General features: G+C 51.0%; 1 protein-coding gene across 1 annotated transcript in view; it reads left to right on the top strand.

Annotated features, from left to right (window-relative positions):
- Positions 1–18,646, top strand: part of UNC5B (unc-5 netrin receptor B) — a 35,885-nt gene that overhangs the window by 12,297 nt on the left and 4,942 nt on the right. Inside the window, exons 2-8 of the mRNA XM_009947536.2 lie at positions 8,963–9,184; positions 12,719–12,862; positions 14,632–14,735; positions 15,620–15,800; positions 16,367–16,534; positions 16,861–17,025; positions 17,859–17,891. Coding sequence (XP_009945838.2) covers positions 8,963–9,184; positions 12,719–12,862; positions 14,632–14,735; positions 15,620–15,800; positions 16,367–16,534; positions 16,861–17,025; positions 17,859–17,891 — 1,017 coding nt within the window. The remainder of the gene's footprint in view (positions 1–8,962; positions 9,185–12,718; positions 12,863–14,631; positions 14,736–15,619; positions 15,801–16,366; positions 16,535–16,860; positions 17,026–17,858; positions 17,892–18,646) is intronic.

Here is an 18,646-nt window from a genome sequence, read left to right as displayed (position 1 = left end):
TTAAAACTGCAGTGCTCATTTGAACAGGAGACTTTTTTTTTTTTTCAGGGAGAGATTGAATCTTGCAATTGATTTAGTGCAGTTTGAATGATAAGTAATAATTCCTTGGACTTCCTGGCATTAACCAGGGCAACAAGTCCCTGTTTGTTCCTCGTTTTCTTTTTTCTCTCTTCTTGTTGAAATTATTATTCTTTTCACAACAGAAACACCGTATATGCCATACATGTGAATAAACAGCATATTACTCCATTATCCGCTGCTGGCTTTTTTCTTTTATGAGCCAAAGCAAATAAATAAAAGTTCATATAATTATTATATCCATTTAAAATAACACTGTAGCTCAGTAAACAGAACAAACTGTACAAGAGTACCGTGACAATGGAATTAAAATAGCACAAAGAAAAGTGTCCATGCCCGTAACAAGACCAGCGCTAGATGAAATTTGGAGATAGTTTTCAAACATAACTGCTTCCCTGAAGGAAATGTATAAAATAGCACAAAAGAAGCAAACACAATAGAGTATAATGGGGATTTGCTACATAATTCCTTCTCCTTTTTTCTGTCTGTTGTTTTTTTTTTAATTCATTCTCCTTTCCATGGGTATTTACAGGGATTCGTAAAGCTCACAGCTCTGCTCTGTTAAAACCAGAAATAAAGAACAATTTACTGCAGTCTGCACGCACCGTGTTATAAATCTGTATAATGAAGAATGAAGAGGTTCGTACCATAAGGGATCTCAGCTGTTTACACTTCTCAGGAGGCTTCCCCTTTGATTATCATAATCATAAAGATAAACAAAAGAGTAGTGGCTCCATAAATACTCCAGTGTAATGCATAATCAACAAGATAAATCTCTCTCCTCTGAACTCCCAGCAAGGGAAGTTCCTGCCAGATCCTGGATGTTTCTCATTCGGGGCTGGTGGTGGTCAGGATTTGGGTTGTACCCTCTTAGCTGTGCCTTGCAGTGGCACAGGGATGCTGTGGTGGGATGCCCTGTGCAAGGGCACCCTGCTTTTAGTTTTCCTCTCGGGCTGCTTTGCAAAAGCCTGACCTCTGGGGATTTAGCTAAAGACATTAATTTTTTTTTTTCCTATGGTCAGGTGAAGTGGTTTTTGATTGATAAGGCTGTTGCATGCAAAACCATCCTTAGTGCTGCTCGGCTCCTTCGTCCCACCCTTTTCTCAGCACAGACTTTGCTTTCTGTTTTTTGTCCCTGTCCAGTCCTGGTTTAATAGAGGTGCTCAGCGAGGAGGCTGGCTGCAGGCTTTTCATTTGGCTGGGAGAGGAATCTGCTTTTCTCCAAGGGTGTAATTAGGGCTGGCTGGGTACCCCCTCATTATCCACGCTGGGGAGGAATGCTCTCTAATTACAATGTTTGCTTGCTGCTGCCAGGTGGGCGGAACTGCTAACCCATCTGGGATGCCGCTGTGAAATGTCTTGTCTGTCCTGGTGTCCATCTGTCCCAGACTGGGTGGGCTCTAGGTGGTGGAATGGAGGGACAGGGCTTGACCCTGGCTGGGTTTACCCCAGGGTATGGTGGCAGGTTTGGCGGGAAGAGGATGGAAAGGGACTGTAAAACTCCTGGAAGAGGGCAGTCAGTGGAGGACGATGAGCTGGTTTGTCAAGCAGAGATGCTTTGGAGAAAAGGTTAAGTGTTTTTTTCCAAATTTAGTTATTAATAAAAGATTGGTGAAAATAGAGAGGCTCTGTTGTGTCGTGTAGAGGGGGACGAGGGGGTTTGCAGCCTGTGGTGCCATGGGAGCAGCATATCGATCTGTCTGTGCTGCCTGTGAGTCCTGCTGCTCCATATGGGGGGAGGGGGTTCCCTAAATGCAACCAGGAGCAGGAGGGCTCCACATTTTTGGGGGGTGGAGAGAAAGATGCTATAAATGCACAGCCCTGAGGTGGAGCAACACCTTCTGCAGACCCCAGCACGCCGTGGGTAGCGAGGGTTGTACACTGCAATGTGTTGAGTGCTGTGTATTTGCAGTCTAGCCTTTGCTCAGTTACCATTGCATGTGCTTGGGGAAGGTGTCAGACACCACGGGGATGAGCACCCCATGAGCACATCAGTGGCTGGACATCCCCGTGGCTTTTTGCCCTTCAAATTCAACCTTTCTCTAGGCTGAAAGATGAGAGGCCGGGTACCAGTGTTTCTCCTTGCTACCCCTGCAGGCTCCATGCTCGGTTTTTTGGCCTCTGCAGAGAGCTTGGCTGTGTCCCATCCCATCCCCTCAGTCTTCCTAGGGAGGGAGAGGTTAATGAGCACCACGCTGAGTTAATGAGGCTGGGGGCTTACATCAGCAGGCTACAGCCCTCAGGACTGCTGTGCTGAGGGCCTGCTACACCCTCTGCATCTCACTTTTGTCAGCGCTTCCCAGCTTGTGTCTGAACCTGCTTTAAACAATTCAGAGGGCTTTGAAGGCACGAGATTTTTGCGGGCTCTATGCAAGGAGGCAGCAGGGAGAAAGCTGGGGAGGAAGCTTCACTCGGTGCAGGTTACTTCAAATCTTCTAAACCCATGCTCAATGACACCCTTTACTTTGGGTCATCCTTTCTCCCTGCTTTGCCTCCGATGGGACACGTCCCTGGAGACAGGGCAGTGGGCCATAGCTTTGCACAGCACCGCTCAGCCTCATGGAGGTTTTGCCTTTGAGGGTGGCACCTCCTTGGCACAAGCTGCCAGCACCTCGTTGGCAATGGGATGTTTCATGTTGAGTGACCACACTGGTGTGCAGGAGGCTGAATTTGTGCAATGGAGAGCAGAGCAGGGAAGAGAAGAGGATGCTCAGGGAAGGGAGGATGCTATTTTGGGGAGAGAGGATGCTCAGGGTGCATTTAGAAGGAAAAGCTTGGCTATGTTTTACTGCCAGACCCAGAATTATCCCAGGAGGGCACTCTGCAATTGGAAGCCCTTGGGAAGAGGGCAGGCCCGGACCAGTGATGCCAGCTTCCCCTGAGCTCAGGGATGGACTGATACATGGTGGGGTAAGGAGTGCATCCCATGTGATGGCCCTCACCGAGGTGGGGATGCCTTCATGTCCCTCCAGGTCTCACAGCAGGGATGTCCTCAGTCCAGCAGGCATTCTGGCATGGGAGCAGCTACACAATGGCTTCACAATGGCTTCGGCATCACAGTTTGCTGGAGTTTAATGGCAACAATGCTAATCCCTAAATGAGTCTGTTCATATGTTTCCTCTGGAGGCAATAGGAGGGGGGGTTTAGGGTGGGGGGGACAGCCCCGCTCCAGCCTTTCAGACACCTCCTCTGAGCCAAGCTGGTGGCTGGAGCATCCCCGACAGCTCTGTTGCCGGAGCCAGAGCTGTCACCCTCCCCACCGGTGGATTGAGAAGGCAAGCAACTCTCCTCCCGTGCTGGAGATAAGCTGTCATTTTTTTTTTTTTTCATTTCTACAGGAGGATTTCTACCCACCCGACAGGCGGGAGCAGATTTAACCATTGCCTCTCAGGCCTTTACATGAAGTAGCGTTCGCTCCAAGACAAGCATAAATGGGGGGAGATGGAAGCAGAAGGGGTTACATGCCCACCACCACTGAGATTTAGCAAGAGAAACCCAGCCAGAGAAACCCAGGCATTCCGGCTTAATCCTTACATCACATTCCTGCCTGCCCGGTGCAGTGGGGAGGGAAGGGATGCGGGCTGTGGGTGATGGGCACCAGGCTTTTCTGCTACACTAATGCTCCTGTAATCTTCCAAATATTCGGAGGGATAACAATTGCAGGAGAGAGGATTTTAACACTTTCCTGCAGAGGTTTGCTTCGGCATTGCTGCAAGGGGCATTGCTTTCTGGGCTCGTCATCACTTGTGCCATGTGTTTGGAGTGATGGAGAGGGGTTAATGCTGGACCCCAGCTCCAGTGCTGGGTTGGTTGGTTGGTTGGTTGGGGTCATCGATCTTTGACCAAGTCACAAACGCTGGCTGCAAACATCTGCAAGTCACATCCCAGGGAACAGATGCTGCAGATAATCCAGCTCAACCCCAGAAGATTAAAATGTGTGATGAGGGATGAGGGAGAGGAGAGTATTTGTCAGTGCCTATTCCCCTTCTCCTTTTTCTGTGTCATTGCTTCTACCATGCCCATCCTCAGGGCTTCAGCATTTGGTCCTGTGGGTCAAGCCTGGAGCTGCCCCTCCTTGCCTCTCCTGCCCCAAATACAGATATAGTGCTGAAGTCAGTGCCCTAGCCCATCCCACAGCATGTGGCACTGCAGCACCCGACTGCATGCCCCGAGTAGTGTGAGACTGTAGGATGGTGACAGCCTGGGAATTCAAAAAAAAAAAAAAATCCAAAAGGGAGCTGGGAAGCAGGCACCCATCTCCAGCAGGAGGGAAGGAAGCCGGCAGATGGGAACCCCCTGCAGTCATCTGCTAGGGACATGGTCATTACAGTCAGTGTAGCACACTCTCAAATATTTATTAGCTTGTCACTGAAAGTTTTATTGCTTGTCTGATTGCAGTGCTGGAAATCCTGGCTGTGCAGGGCTTTTTCCCTGGCTTTGCATACAAAAGTCTGTCTTGTATGTACTGACTGCTCTTGCGGTCAGTGGGCCAAATTGTTACCTCAGGTGGGATCTAAGCAGCGCTGAGCAAAGCAAGAAGTGGCCTCTGTGCGTGTATGAGTCAAAGCATCCGTTCCCAAGGGCGATACATATGGCCAGCTCCTTGCTAGCACCTGTGCGAACCATCCTGCTGACAAGGTCTTCACTGATATTAAAACCATCTGAATATCCCAGTGCATACTCCCAACCTGAGGCTGGCTGCCCAAGAAGCCACAGACTTGCTTCTTGCAAGGTTTTTTATATATATAATGCAACCGTAATATAGTAATAATATTATGCAAGACCATTGCAGGGGAGGGTTGTCCTAGCAGAGGATACCCTCTCCTGCATTTATGTGGCCATTTATCTATGTGCTTATTACACTGGAGTAGACCAAAACCTTTCTCCGATCTCTCCATCCTCTGCTCTTTTCATCCTGGTGCTGAAAGCACCTCATTCTGACTATGCTGGAGCTATTTGCCCCCCAGTCCTACAGGGCAAGGACCCCATGGAGGTGATGGTGTTGCACTACCAGGAAGGTGGAGGGTTTTTTAGTATTTTGCAGTTGCTGCAGGATAGTCAGGGCAGCCAGGAGCAGCAGTCATTCCTCCACACAGCACAAGCAGGCGCGCTTTCCCCCCTCACGAACTGTACATGGATTTTTTGGGGGGCCCCTCCATAAGCATTAGCAGAGCGATAGGTTTCCCATGCAGCCAGTGGCCAGGCATCAGGAGGGGGGATGAAAGGCTGGGTTGATGGCTTATGATAAATGTGCCCGGCATGATTCTCCTCCCTTTTCTCATCCAAAGTCCCTGTTGTTCCTCTGCCTTAATTCTTACCCAGCTCATTCAAATACCAGCAGCCGTATTGTGCTGGAGCTAAACACCCTGCCCAGCTGCAAATGCTTTTCTTCGGCTCTGTAAGGCTGTTTTCTGGATGGAGAAATCAGCCTCCCCCTTGCTTTGCTTCCGTCCATGAACAGGCAGGAGCCTGTGGGAGCTGTGGAGTTGGGGCTTTGTGGCATGGCCCTGGTTATGAGTCTGCCACAAAAGAACCATCGTTTTTTTCCCCGTCTCCTGTTGGAGCTGTTTTTTTGGCCCTAGATCTCTCTCTGGGCCAGGAATAAAAGATCTCTCAGCTGTTGCGAGTTTGCAGGATTTAAACTTTCCCAGCAGCCAAGATGCTCCTAGCTTTAAAGGTTTGGGGTTTTTGTGTTCCAACCTTAAATTGAGCAGGTTTTTATAGCCACTGAAAGCAGATGCTGGATCTGGCCGGGGCTGGGGAGATCATCCTATTCCACCACCCTCACCCCCGAAGTCACTGTGCCCCCCTGGAGAAGAAACCTGAAGTGTTGAGCTCGAGACCCCCAGCAGAGATTTGGGCAGACCCTGTCTTGTGATGGGGGGCTGGATGGGACACATCGATGGGGGATTTGGCAGATTTTCAGTACTGCGGGTGGTGTCTCAGCCCCAAACCCTGTGCTCGGGGACCGAGGTGGCTCCCAGCACAGCCCAGAGCATCACCCATGCTGCTGCAGATGATCGCAGCATCACAAATCTGTAATTTTCACCCCTGTCTGGCCGTGACTCATCCCCTCCCAGATCCTCTTGGGTGATCTATAGTCTTGTTTAGCGTCACCAAAGTGGCAGTGGGGTGGGAGAAGACTTGCCTTTGGTGTTGCTTGCTGGAGGAGAACCTCTCCTTACCACCACTCCACCGCCCTGGTTTTGGGTCAGGGAACACGTGCACTTCAGGGTGTCATCTTGCCAGAGGCAAGCCCCATAGGGGAAGTTCCTTCTGAAAATTAGCTTCTTCAGGGGTGTTTGGTCTTTGTGGGTTACTTTTAGGGTGCCAGGCAGGCTGCAGGACTCATCACCTGCATCCTGGGGTGTTACACCTGGCTTGAGAAGAAAACAAAAAAAAAAAAAAAGGAAGAAAAATAAAAAGCAGCTGGCACAGATAACAGAAGAAAAACTTAATGAGGAGCTTCAGGCCTGTGTTAAGGCCAGGGATAGTATATCTTGGAGCTGTTATCATCTCTACCACTGCCCTTGGCTGTGCCTTGGGGGAGGCTGGTGCTGGCCTGGGGCAGAGCTTTTGGCGGGGGTGGGGGTGTGCTCTGCCAGGCATCCTTATGAGACTAATGGGCTTCAAGTGTTTACATTCGTTATAGCAAGCCTGCTTTCTAAACCCACCTGCCCTTAGAGAGTTGTAAAACACAGCCTAGGAGCCACCCCTGCTCTGGGAACGGGTGGCAAGTGAGCCTCCTGGGCATTGCACCAGCAGTTTTTGGAGGATGCTCTGCAGCGTATGCTACCTGTGCCCTTTCCTGGCTGCTGAGCCCGAGTCCAATTTTGCAGGCTGCGTGCCGCAGGGATGCAGAGAGCATCATTTCAGAGAGGTTTTCACATGAACCCATGGGTGAAATTTTGTTGGCTGTCTCCATTGCTAGTTGGATTACCTCCTGCCAGCCCTCTTTGCCAGGGAATTTAGGTTTGTGGCTGAAACGGTTTTTAAAAAACAACCAGAAAAAAAAAAAAAAAAAAACCAAACCAACAAAACAACAACTCAGTGGAAGCATAATGGAATAGTAGATTAAAAAAGGGGAAAAAAAGGTATATTTGCTGCTGTGATACAGGTAAGAGGCTGCTCAGCAGGAGATGGGAGCTGGACCAGTGGCCTGATGCAGGCACAGGGAGAAGTGTGGGACAGTTGATGATGAGGGGCTCGCACCTCCTCATGCCTCCATCCCCCTGCCCGCAGCAGGGCTCTGGGAAAATTACAGGTCTGCAAATGAGATGGGGAAGGAAATGGCCGGCAGTGGAGAGGTGGGGAAGAAGCAGCCAGAGAGAGAGAAATTAGCCTGGAGTTTAATTCATTGTTTCCAAAAGAGCAGTTAATGGATTATGACAAATGTCCTACTGCTCTCCCTTAGTACTGTGTTAAATGGAAATGGAAAGTCAATTTTCCTAAATGGATTTTAAACGACTGACCTCGTGTGTTTTTTTTCCGTCACTGAGTTTTACTCAGGAGGCAGCTTGGTCATTTTCTTTTCTTGATGCATCTGATTATTTTTTTCTTCTTCTCCTTCTCCTTACGTCTCAAGATTCTCTGATTTTTCTCTGTGCAGCGCTGCTCCTTGCCAAGGGTGATGAAGGGAGTGGGCTCCTTTCTTCCTTGCCAGCTCCAGAGATGTTATCACAGGGCTGGGGATATTTACTGTTTTCCTGCACGCTGCAGTACCCGGAGTTGAGCATCACAGCTCTTGCTGGGGGAAGAGAGGAGGAGAAAAGCTCTTTTAGGTGTAACGAAAAGCCTTGTGATGTGACCTGACTGCTAGTGGGATGCCCAGAAACAACAATTTAAGCAGTAGTATCCCAGTGTGTGTATGTGTTTGATCAGTCCTGTGATATTTGAGTTTGATTTTCATGGGCAAAATGGCTGGAAACAGGTTTGGATGCTGCAGCTGATCCTTGGGATCAGTCACAGCATCTTCCCAAGCCAGTACTTGGGCATGAGCCACCTTGAGGCTTCGACTCCTCAGGGATTATGTCCCTGGGTGAGCACTGAGGTGCTTGCCCGTTTTCAAGACTTTTCTTGGCCTGGCCTGACCTCTCCTTCTGGTTATTTTTGCATTTAGATTGTTTTTGAGAGCAAACAAGCAGGAAGATGGAGATCACCAGGGCACTGACCTGATCTGGTTTCTGGGGTGGAACAGTGTGAATCCTGATTGCATTTTTGGCTGGTGTTCTCTGAAGGTGGCTGGGCTGGAAGCGATTGCTTGTCTATTGTGGGCAGATAGCCAGTCCCTGGGGGCTGTGCTGACAGGGGCTCCTGGTGTCCCCCCCACTGTGTTGTGTGATGCTGTGATCCCAGCACTGGCAAGGAGGTGAGATCCTAAATGCCGCTCCACCAAAGAGCGGGATGTGTGTGATTTGCACTGGCGTCGTGGTCAGCGTTCCCAGCACAAGCCCTACAGTGTTTTGCTTTGATCATGCCCTTGCATTCCTTAGGGCTGTGGAAGGGAGGCTTGGGATGGAGGACACCAGCACCTCTGGAGCCTCTCTGTGTCCATTCCTGGACTTGGGTTTGTTTTGCTTTTTTCGTCATGGTGTCCCACTATGTGGGTTCAGCCAAGGGTTGGGGTATGGATAGTGGGGGCTGGTACCCAGGCGAAAACAGGATGCACCCTGCAGCAGCTCCCTAGCTGTCAGAGATTTGCTTTTATGCTTTTTTGAGAGCCTTCAGCCCTCTTTGGCTTTTCCAAGCAAGGGCTGTAGGTGACATCACCACATGCAGGGCAGTCCTGGGAAAGAAAGGGAGGGATGAAGCGGCATAGGTAGGAGTCGCGTCCCTGCTGGGATGGGACTAAGGGCACCTCCCCACCCTCTCGCTCCCCTGGCAGGGCTGGAGTACAGCGATGTGCTGCCCGACTCCTTCCCCTCGGCCCCGGCGGAGACCCTCCCTCACTTTCTGCTGGAGCCACAAGATGCCTACATCGTGAAGAACAAGCCAGTGGAGCTCGTCTGCCGCGCCAACCCTGCCACCCAGATCTACTTCAAGTGCAACGGGGAGTGGGTCAACCAGAATGACCACGTCGCCAAGGAGAGCCTGGATGAGGTCACTGGTGAGCAAACCCACCTCCGTGTCCCCCTGCCTGCCCTTCCGCTCTCTTCTTTCCAGGCATTTCTGCCCTTCTCTCTCTTGCACATCCGTGCTGGAGATGATTCTCCTCCAGGTAGACCAACAGGTCTCTTTGATCAATTTTTATCATTCCCAGGTGCTTGCAGTCTCACGAGGTCACTTTTGTGTGTTTTCTACTTCCTTGGTCCATGTGCAGCTTGTCTCTCTTTCCATATCAGTGAATTTTAGTAGAGGAGCTGCTCCTTTCCAGACCGTTGATGAAGGCATCATAATGGTGTGAGTCACCATACCCGACAGAAGCTTGAGGAAGTCAGCCTGCATGCTGGCATGCTTAACCTTTAGCAGGACTTGGGGTTGTTGAATGGGATTTGAAAGGCAGCACATTTAAAACTGACAAAAGGAAACTCTTTTCTCCAAAATGCCTAATCAAATGTAGGGGTGGCAAAGGCTGGCAGCTTACTTACCTTCACAAAGGGATTAGATGTTTAATGGGTTATGAGAACGTTTACAGGTAGGATTTGAGATGCCTTTTAATGGCAGATGAGCTCTTCCCTGCCTCAGAGGACAAGTTAGCCACTGGCTGCCTGAAATGAGGGGCAAGAAGGTGGTTTAGGCATCTTAGGGGACTGGGCACTGCTGAGCTATTTGCCCCCTGCTTTGAAATGTCTGGGCATGAGAACAAGGCATAGGGGTTGGATATGTGATGTAATCAAGTAGACTTGCTAAAATTGAGATGCTTTAGCTCAGCTCCCACCTTTTCTGCAACAGTATTGGTGCCTGCGCCCTGATCAGGAGAGGAGAAAAACAGGCACGTTTCCTGTGTAAGATCTGTTATCTGCAAATCCCTGTGCCTGTGGCATCCCTCATCTCTGCGGGGCTTTAAACCAAGGTAGCCTTTTGAACTGCTGCAGTGTTGGCCCCAGAGCACAAGTACTTTTATAGACTCTCCTCTTGTCCCTTTTTTCCCCAGCCTCGCCCTTCACCAGCATCTCCTCAGCTCTTCATCCAGTGCTAGCTGTAAGCTGGTCCTTGCTTGGGTGTGTCTCTGAACCTGCCTTGCAAAGGAAAGATCGTTTCTTTTCGCTGTGGCTTTTTGAGCCTTTCCCAAAGCTGCTTCGTTCGTTCCTGGGGTGTTTTTCTTCCAGAGGATTTCTTTGTGAAGGATGGCCAAAAACAGACAGGAAGGCTCTCCGCTTGCTTCTCCAGGGGCTGTCGGCAGCACCAGCAGCATCGTTTCTCTCTTTCGGGGGGCATCTCCACCTCCCAGCTTTTGTGGAGGCCGGATTTGAAACCCTCACTGCTCTAGGGCAAAGTCAGTGCCGATTAGTGACCGAGCAGCCTTTGCCGAGGGGTTATTTATTTATAACGTGTAACTGTGCTGGGTCAAGCTAAAGGTTCACACGCCCTGCGTGCGGCAGTGGTGGATGCTTAGGGGAAGACCATTGAACTGGGATGAGGAGGGAGCAGTGAACACTGACCTGTTACCCTCCCAACTTCCTGCAGTCCCTGGCTGGGGACTCCCTGGTCCCGTGATGATATCTTAGCAGTGTGGTCCAGCCCTGGACGGAATCCTCCCATGTTAATGTGTCTAAATGCTCTTAGGACTCATTTCTCCTTCAGATTGTCCCAGTATCCCAGTAGCAGGGAGTTTCATGGCTTAGTGATGTGCAGCATGGAAAAAGCACTATACTTCTGGCCCTACCTCTTGGCCCACCTCTTGAGTGAATACCCCTTACCGAATAAATTGCCTCCCACAACTCTTGAGCAAAACAGGCTGGAGAAAATATAGCAGAAAGTGAGCAGAAAGTCTGTGCAGCAGGAGCTTACCCTGTTTTATGAGGGACTTGTTTGCTTTAGGCCAGCATCTGTCTCTCAGATCCCAGTCTGCAGATGCAGAATGTGTGCCAGCAATTTGGGGAGGAAACAGCACACACCTTTGCCCAGGCTTCAGAGATGGTATTGCTGCTATCAGTGAACAAACCGACAATGCCTTCAGTGCAGAGGTGATGCTGTGCATGTAAAACTCCGCTGGCGTGGGCATATCTGCCCGGCAGCTACCCTAAGAAAAAAGAAGCTGGAACCAAAATGGTTTACTGTGCTAAAAAGTCTAAGTTTGCAGCACCAGCTATTCGTAGGGAAAGCTGCCACAAAGCGATGGTTAACACGGTTAAGCGTTTGCAGCTTTTTAAGTGTCCTGGGTTAAAAGCTTGGAAAAAGGGATCTTTCAAGAAAAAAAATGCAACTTTTAAGATGACGTGTCTTGAATGAGCCGGGCTCGGTAATACTCTGACTGCGTCTGATCCAAAACATTTCATGCGGGAAGAAAGCAAAAATAGGCCAAGTCAGAGAGGATGATGCAACTGGACGAGAAGGGACTGTCGGTAAGAGCGGCTGTGTTTGGATGCCTGTAAGCCTGTTAAATAGTCACTCCTGCAAGCCTTAAGCTCAGTCTACAGTTTTGGGTGGTCTTTGCTTTCGGGGGTTATGGAGATAGGGCATTTGCAGGATGCTTCTCACCTTTCCAGGGCTGCTCAACCCACCCTGCCAGGGCTTCCCAGAGAGATGAAGTGGTTTTGAGCCATCTCCATCCTGGGTCCTTCTAAAAGCCTTAGTTTTTCCAAAAGTGCTTGGCCCAAATACCTTTTGTTTTCTTTTTTTTCCCCCTGAATAGTGGCAAAATAAATTGTATTTCCTTGGTGTGTGTTTGTCAGCTATTTCACAGAAGGTGGCAGAGAGACGGTAATTGCTCCTCGCAGCACTGGGAGCGAGCTAACAAAATTACAGCTGGGGAGTACGCAGCTCTATTGCTGTGAACTTGAGGCCTTTATATAAATAGAAGCTGCAAAAAAAGGGCAGTATTGTTGAAAATAAGGAAAAGTAAGCTCCGAGTCCTTCCCGTCCTCAGCGATGGCCATGCCACGACGGCTTGATGCTTCAGGCGAGCCTCGGCATCCTGCAGTCCAGGGGACCACGTCCTAGATGTGCTACCTTTGTTATGATGCCCCTGCCAGAGCCAGGGTGTCCTGGCAGACTTCATGGGGGTGTTGGGGGGGGTTGATGGAGGTGTATAACCCTTTTTGGAGTCAGTGGACGTGAAACACCATTGTTATTGGATGATTTCCTTAAGATTTTTCATTTGTCTTCTTGTATTTGTATTTAAATGGCAGCTGACAGAGATGGTTTCTCCCCACAGCAAAGCCTCAGAGGTATCATTCAAACCTCAGTGGGGTGGGAAGGGTTCTGGGCAGGGGTGGAGATGTCTGTGCTGGAGGAGAGGGCTTGTGGAGGAGGGTGATGCCTCTTGAAATGGTCAAGAGGCCCTGGTCTTGCCTAGCCAGACTGGGAACAGTCTCCATGATTTGCAGAGGTGTCAAACTCAGACACCTCCAGCCTGCTGCCTCTGTCCTCGAGCTTGGTGCATCCAGCAGCCCTCCTCTGGGGTGCTGCCTCAGTTTCCCTCCTCCCTCCTCAGCAGGTGCTCCTGCTGAGCTAATGCCATCTGTCTGTCCCCTTCCAGGGATGCTGGTGCGGGAGGTGCAGATCGAGGTCTCCCGGCAGCAGGTGGAGGAGCTCTTTGGTTTAGAAGATTACTGGTGCCAGTGCGTGGCCTGGAGCTCCGCAGGCACCACGAAGAGCCGCAGGGCGTACGTCCGCATAGCGTGTAAGTGCCTGGTATGCGTAGCGCTTGCTCAGATGTGTTCCCTTCCAGCAGTGCTCCCTGCCCCTCTGCGAAAGCTGCCTACACCCACCTATACTGCCTCAGTATATGTGAATGCTTCTGCTACCTGCTTTTCCACTCTGGGGGCCCCCAAAAGGCTTCCAGAGGGTACAACCCACTGATTTTGAAATTGTTTGCAAAGCCTGAAGGGTGACACTGGATCCCAGGCTGAAAAAGCAGTGGTGTGAAGCCAGGCGAGTGTTGCTTCTGGCAGCAACACCAGCTGAAATAGTAGCCAGGTCATTCATTCCCAGCTTCCTGGGACACCCAAGACATGGTGGGTGCAGCTGAGCGGGGTTGGCCATCTCCAAAAGCTGGCTCTCTGTTGAAAGCAGTGGGTTTTGATCAGTTGGAGATGACCCATCCTTGCTGGATGGCCCTGGTCTTAGCTCTGCATCCCAGCTCTGGCTTTGCATCTTAGCAGACATCGTCCCAACCTGCCTGGGTGAGAGGCCGTGGCACTACCTGAGTTAATACTGCATTGCCCATCAGCGTGCTCAGCTCTTCCCAGTGCTTTATTATCGTTAATAACCCAACGGTTAGCACCTTGCATGCTTTGCCTGAATCAGCGACTCCATGTCCCTGGAGTCCCTGCTGTCATATGTCACTTCTCTAAGCTGCTGTTTGTGGGTGGCAGCCTCATTAAGGGCAAGTTAATCAGGCTGTTAGCCGGCTGAATTTGCTCTCTTAGCAAATGAGATGGCAAAGCTATAGGAGAACGGCCAAGCTTCCACAGTCGTAAACAGATTTTGCTATTAGAGGGCTAATAATCCAACACATTATCCAAAACAGAGGCGACTGGTGAATCAGCTACACTGCTGAAGGATTTAGTCTGAATGGGGAAAATGTTATGAGGCACAGGAGTAGCTACTGAGGAAGCCAGTTTGTCCGGCCCCAGACTAGGTTTTGGTGTTTGTTGGAGCCGAGCAGATGAGATGAACCGAGCATTCACTGCCCTGCATGAGCAGGAGCTGCAGCAATAGGGGGCTGTGTGCTGTAGCAGAGGATTGCAGCACCATCTAGTGATACTCCTGCTCCTTTCAAGGCTCTGGAGGGGGACCCTGCCACATTCCCTACGTCCCTGGGGGCTCTGCTGGGCTTCTTACCTCTCCCCCTTCCCCAAAGCACTGGCCAGCCCCTTGCTGAGCAAGCCTGGCTTTTCAGCAGCACCCGTTCCCCATTTCAGCACTGGAGTGCAATGGCTGGATTTCCAGCGAGTCTGCGGTCATGACTTAGCCAGGACCGACTCGAAGAGAGCTGAGCAACAGGCCCCTTTAGACCTGAAATTTGGTGATTTGCTTCGGTGCTGATGTGGGAGCCGAGTTGTTGCGCAAATCTCATTACCCCCCACCTTCCATAAAGAATGGTCCTGGTGCAGAATCCAGAGGAGGAAAGATACAGGAGGGTTGAAGAAACAGTTATTGAGCTGAGGTTTAGCCCCAAAAAGAAAAGACAGGAGGGTGTATAAGCTCGCAAGTGCATGAAGGAGGAAAGACATCATCCTCAAGCACCATGTGCTGTCCTGAATCCATCCTGGAAAAGATGCTTCTTCCTCCCAGGACATGTTTTTGCTGTAGCTGTGCTGTGCCAGAGGGATTTCCCTTCTCATGGGCCCCTGGTACTGAGGCGATGGTCACTCCCCAACACGGTTTTGGAGGTTGCCCTGTTTCTGCAGTGGGCTGGTAACCCCTGGCTTTTCCTTTCCCTTCCAGACCTACGGAAGAACTTCGACCAGGAGCCGCTGGGCAAGGAGGTTCCACTGGAGCATGAGGTCCTGCTGCAGTGCCGCCCGCCCGAGGGGGTGCCACAGGCCGAGGTGAGCAGCTCAGCAACCCTAAGAAATGGCTGTCCCGGGGAGAGATGGAGCATGTCTTTGCAGGTGGCTTGTGGCTATGATGGATGGCCCTGTGCCGAGACCGTCAGCTTTCATTATTCAGCAGAATGGTTTATTTTGGGCAGTGGATCTGTTATTCTGACATCTAATAACACACACGACCTCAGCATCCGCTCAGCCTACCTCTCCCACACTTCCTGATGTGCTGTTAACCCATTAGAAGGAAGATCTAACAAGGAGGCACCCAATGACTTGTCTGCAGGGGTGCAGTCATAAGTGAGAGCCAAGGGCTGGGAAAGTCAATACAGATGGGTTTCCCTAGCACAGTAGTGGTGCTTTCTGTGCCCACGGCTCTGTCAGCCCCCAGGTGCATTGGTGGTAGCCACAATGTCCTATCCTTGGCTAAAAGAGCAGTAACGTGATCCAGTCAGGCCTGGTTTGGCCCAGCTTTCGAGGAGAAAAAAATACAATCAGAGGCAAGTTTGGCCAGTCGGTGGTTGTGGTGCTGAGGACATCAGTGATCTCAGTGATGAAGATGGGAAGGGCTTTGGGGCAGGTTACAGGCTGGTCTGATGGGTTTTGCTCTGTATCAGGGCTGGTGAATTCAGCCCCTCCAACCTGGTGTTTCTCCTTGCTCATGCCTGCCCCCATGCTTGGTGACAGTATCAACTCACGCCCTCCCCAAACTGCCTAGTTAAAGCAGTTGTGTCCTCACTTAGCTTTGGGGCCCTTGGAGACCGTCGTGGTGAGGAGCACCTGGGATAGGCATTTCTGCTGAAACCTGTGACAAGCTTTTCCTGGCTGAGTGTTCAGTTCTTGTTCAGCTTAACCACGGTCCTTACCCATCCTTTCCTTTGCATTTCCAGGTGGAGTGGCTGAGGAACGAGGATGTCATCGATCCCACTCAGGACACCAATTTCCTCATCACCATCGATCACAACCTCATCATCAAGCAGGCCCGGCTCTTGGACACTGCTAATTACACCTGCATGGCCAAGAACATCGTGGCCAAGCGCCGGAGCACCACTGCCGCCGTCATTGTCTACGGTACTGGCCCTTGCTCTTGGGGAGGGGACCTTTGCTGCTAGCCATGTCTCCAAGCTGAGGGGAAATACGGGCTCTTTCTGGGAGTGGTAGGAGTGAACCCCACCAGGGCATTGCATTAAATTAGGTAACAGCCAATGTCTGCAAAACAGGAAAAACTACTAGCCTGCACAGGCTATTAGGAGAGGTTATTAGGTGTAGGTGTTTCCGAGCCTTCTTGGTTGCGTACGAAGGTGGGTGGAGGTTGGACCCAGCCATATTGCTTTGACTCTCAAAGCAGCTGGAAAGCTGCGTTTGGCTGAACTTCGCTGTGAAACCGAAGATCTGCTGTGGCCAGATGCAAAAATATTTGCAAAGTGGAAAAAAGGACCAAGGCAGGCTTGAGCATCTTGTGCGTGGGGTATGCAACATGATACGGAGTCTTATGATTTGCTTTTTGTGAGGGTGAGCTGTTCCAGGGTATCACAGAACATGTAAGGACGGAGGATTTGGTGAACCCTAGGCTTAGCTCCAGTCCCTGCTGAGATGGACTCCATTGACGTGTTAACGCTGTCTGTCTCCTCTTGCAGTGAATGGTGGCTGGTCCACCTGGTCGGAGTGGTCTCCTTGCAACAACCGCTGTGGCCGAGGCTGGCAGAAGCGCACCCGGACATGCACCAACCCGGCGCCACTGAACGGTGGCTCCTTCTGCGATGGGCAGCCTTTCCAGAAAATCACCTGCACCACCCTCTGCCCAGGTAAGGCAGGTTCAGAAACCTTGCCTACACTGCCAGTCCCTGAGTTTGGCCAGTCCAGCTGTGTTCCTGGTGCTCACCAAGGAGACAGGGACTTAGGAGGTTCTGTCCAAACCATCTTTCAGTCTGCCAAGACCTGAAAGAGCTGTAGATATCTGCAGAGACACAACAGGGCTGGGTTTGCTGGGATAATGCTCCCTGAAAGTCCCTGGGAGCCCTGAGATGGGCATGGGCACCTTTCTGCTGCTGGAGACATCCCGGCGCTGGGGAACAAGCCTTGAGGCCGTGCTGAGGTGTGTACCGATATGCCTGTGTTTGGTGGCCCACAGTGGATGGTGCGTGGACAGAGTGGAGCAAGTGGTCAGCGTGCAGCACTGAGTGCACCCACTGGCGCAGCCGCGAGTGTGCTGCCCCGGCCCCCCGCAATGGTGGCAAGGACTGCAGCGGCGTGCTGCTTGACTCCAAAAACTGCACCGACGGGCTCTGCCTGCAGAGTGAGTATGCGGGCAAGCGGGCAGGGACCAGTGCCGTAGACGATGCCATGGTGCCTCCAGCGCTTGGCCACACTGTTGTTGGCTGTGCCTCCAAGTAGATGGGGCAGGTAGTAGTGCTGCTGGTGCCTGATTTTTAAATTGTGTCTTTAACAAGGTTTTTTTACCTGGACTTACTCCTTCCAAAGCTAGTTCTAACCTGGTGGAAAGAAGGGTTTGGGGATTTTTGGTGGGATCTAAATGTGCCACCAAGCCTTCTGAAGTGGCGCTAGGTTTTGGGTCTCTCTGCTGGAATAAGGCTGGTTGTGGTTAGTGGGGGCAAGGCGGGGGTTTTCTCAGCCCCACCATGAAAACATCTGACCTGTGTCATTGCTCAGGAGGAGCTGTGGAGCAGCAGGTAGGGGAGAAAAACAACAACAACAACAACAACAATAATAATAATAATAGCAGCAGCAATAATAGTAATAATAGTAATAATAATGGTGCTCCGCTATGAGCAGGCACACTGAAGGCTGAGCAGGCGATGCTGCCACCTGCTGCTGTGTGACACCACTGTCCCCTTTAACACAGCCAGAAATGCCTGAAGTCCAGTTAGCTGGGACATGCACCCCGGGGGCTGGCTGGGCATGGGGACGTCCTTGTCACTGCGCTTCTACATGGCTTTCCGCTTCTGCATGGCTTTCCACATGCCCTGAGGACAATGCTGCTCTCATGTCCCTTCCCACCACCCTGTGGCTCCTCAGGCTGGCTTCTCCCCTTGCCTTTTATTTTGTCTCATCCCCATCACACCATTGCCACCTTCACCTTTTGTTTTCTAACTTTTTTTTTCCTAACAGATAAAAGAGTTCTGAGCGAACCCAAAAGCCACCGTAAGTGCTCATTTCATGGCCATTTTGTTTCTTTGCAAGACATTGCTTTGGTTTTGTTCTGTTGCATCCATGGTAGGGCACCCTGGCAGCTGGGGCAGGACAGGGTGGGAAGAGGGAGCAACTAAAGCCCACCCCAAAACTCCTTTGTACATTAAATCACACGCTCTGCTCAAAGCTATAAATACAACCCACTTCTGTGTCCCCACTCCTCTATCCCTGCTCCCGTCCCCCTTTTGCTGCCTGCAGTTCTTGGGTGCACCACGATGCAGGTGATGTCATACCAGCTACTCCAGGCATCTTCAGCCCTTCCTCAAGTTAGGGGCACATCAGGGTTCCCATTTCTGGCGTCCAGATGTGGGGGACTTGGGGAGGAGGTGACACCTCCCAGAAGTGGCATAGTCCTAATGTGGTTGAGTTCACCAGGCTTAGGACAGGGCTTCACTCCAGCATGAAACCAAGAGAAGTGGGCGAGTGTGGAGGGAGGAAGGAGAGAAGGATGGGCTGAGTGTGCTCAGCTCCTGCTGCTGGAGGGTTTACCGTGCTCCCTCTTCATCCCTCTCCTTTCTGGGCAGATATATCCAAGATACACCAGGTGTTGAGAGATTGAAAGCCTTGTGGCAGGGAAAGGGAAGATAGGGAAGCTGAGGGGTGTCTATATAGATATGGTGATGCTCAGTCATTCTGGATGGATGCATAGCTCAGGTACATGCATGTGAGATGCATGAATAGGCATTACCTTTACTCCTTAGAGTTGT

Source organism: Leptosomus discolor, chromosome 6 (assembly GCF_034619465.1).
Source record: "Leptosomus discolor isolate bLepDis1 chromosome 6, bLepDis1.hap2, whole genome shotgun sequence".
Taxonomy (NCBI): Eukaryota; Metazoa; Chordata; class Aves; order Leptosomiformes; family Leptosomidae; genus Leptosomus; species Leptosomus discolor.
The sequence above is the reverse complement of the archived record's forward strand: the minus strand, read 5'-3'. Positions and strand labels throughout refer to the sequence as shown.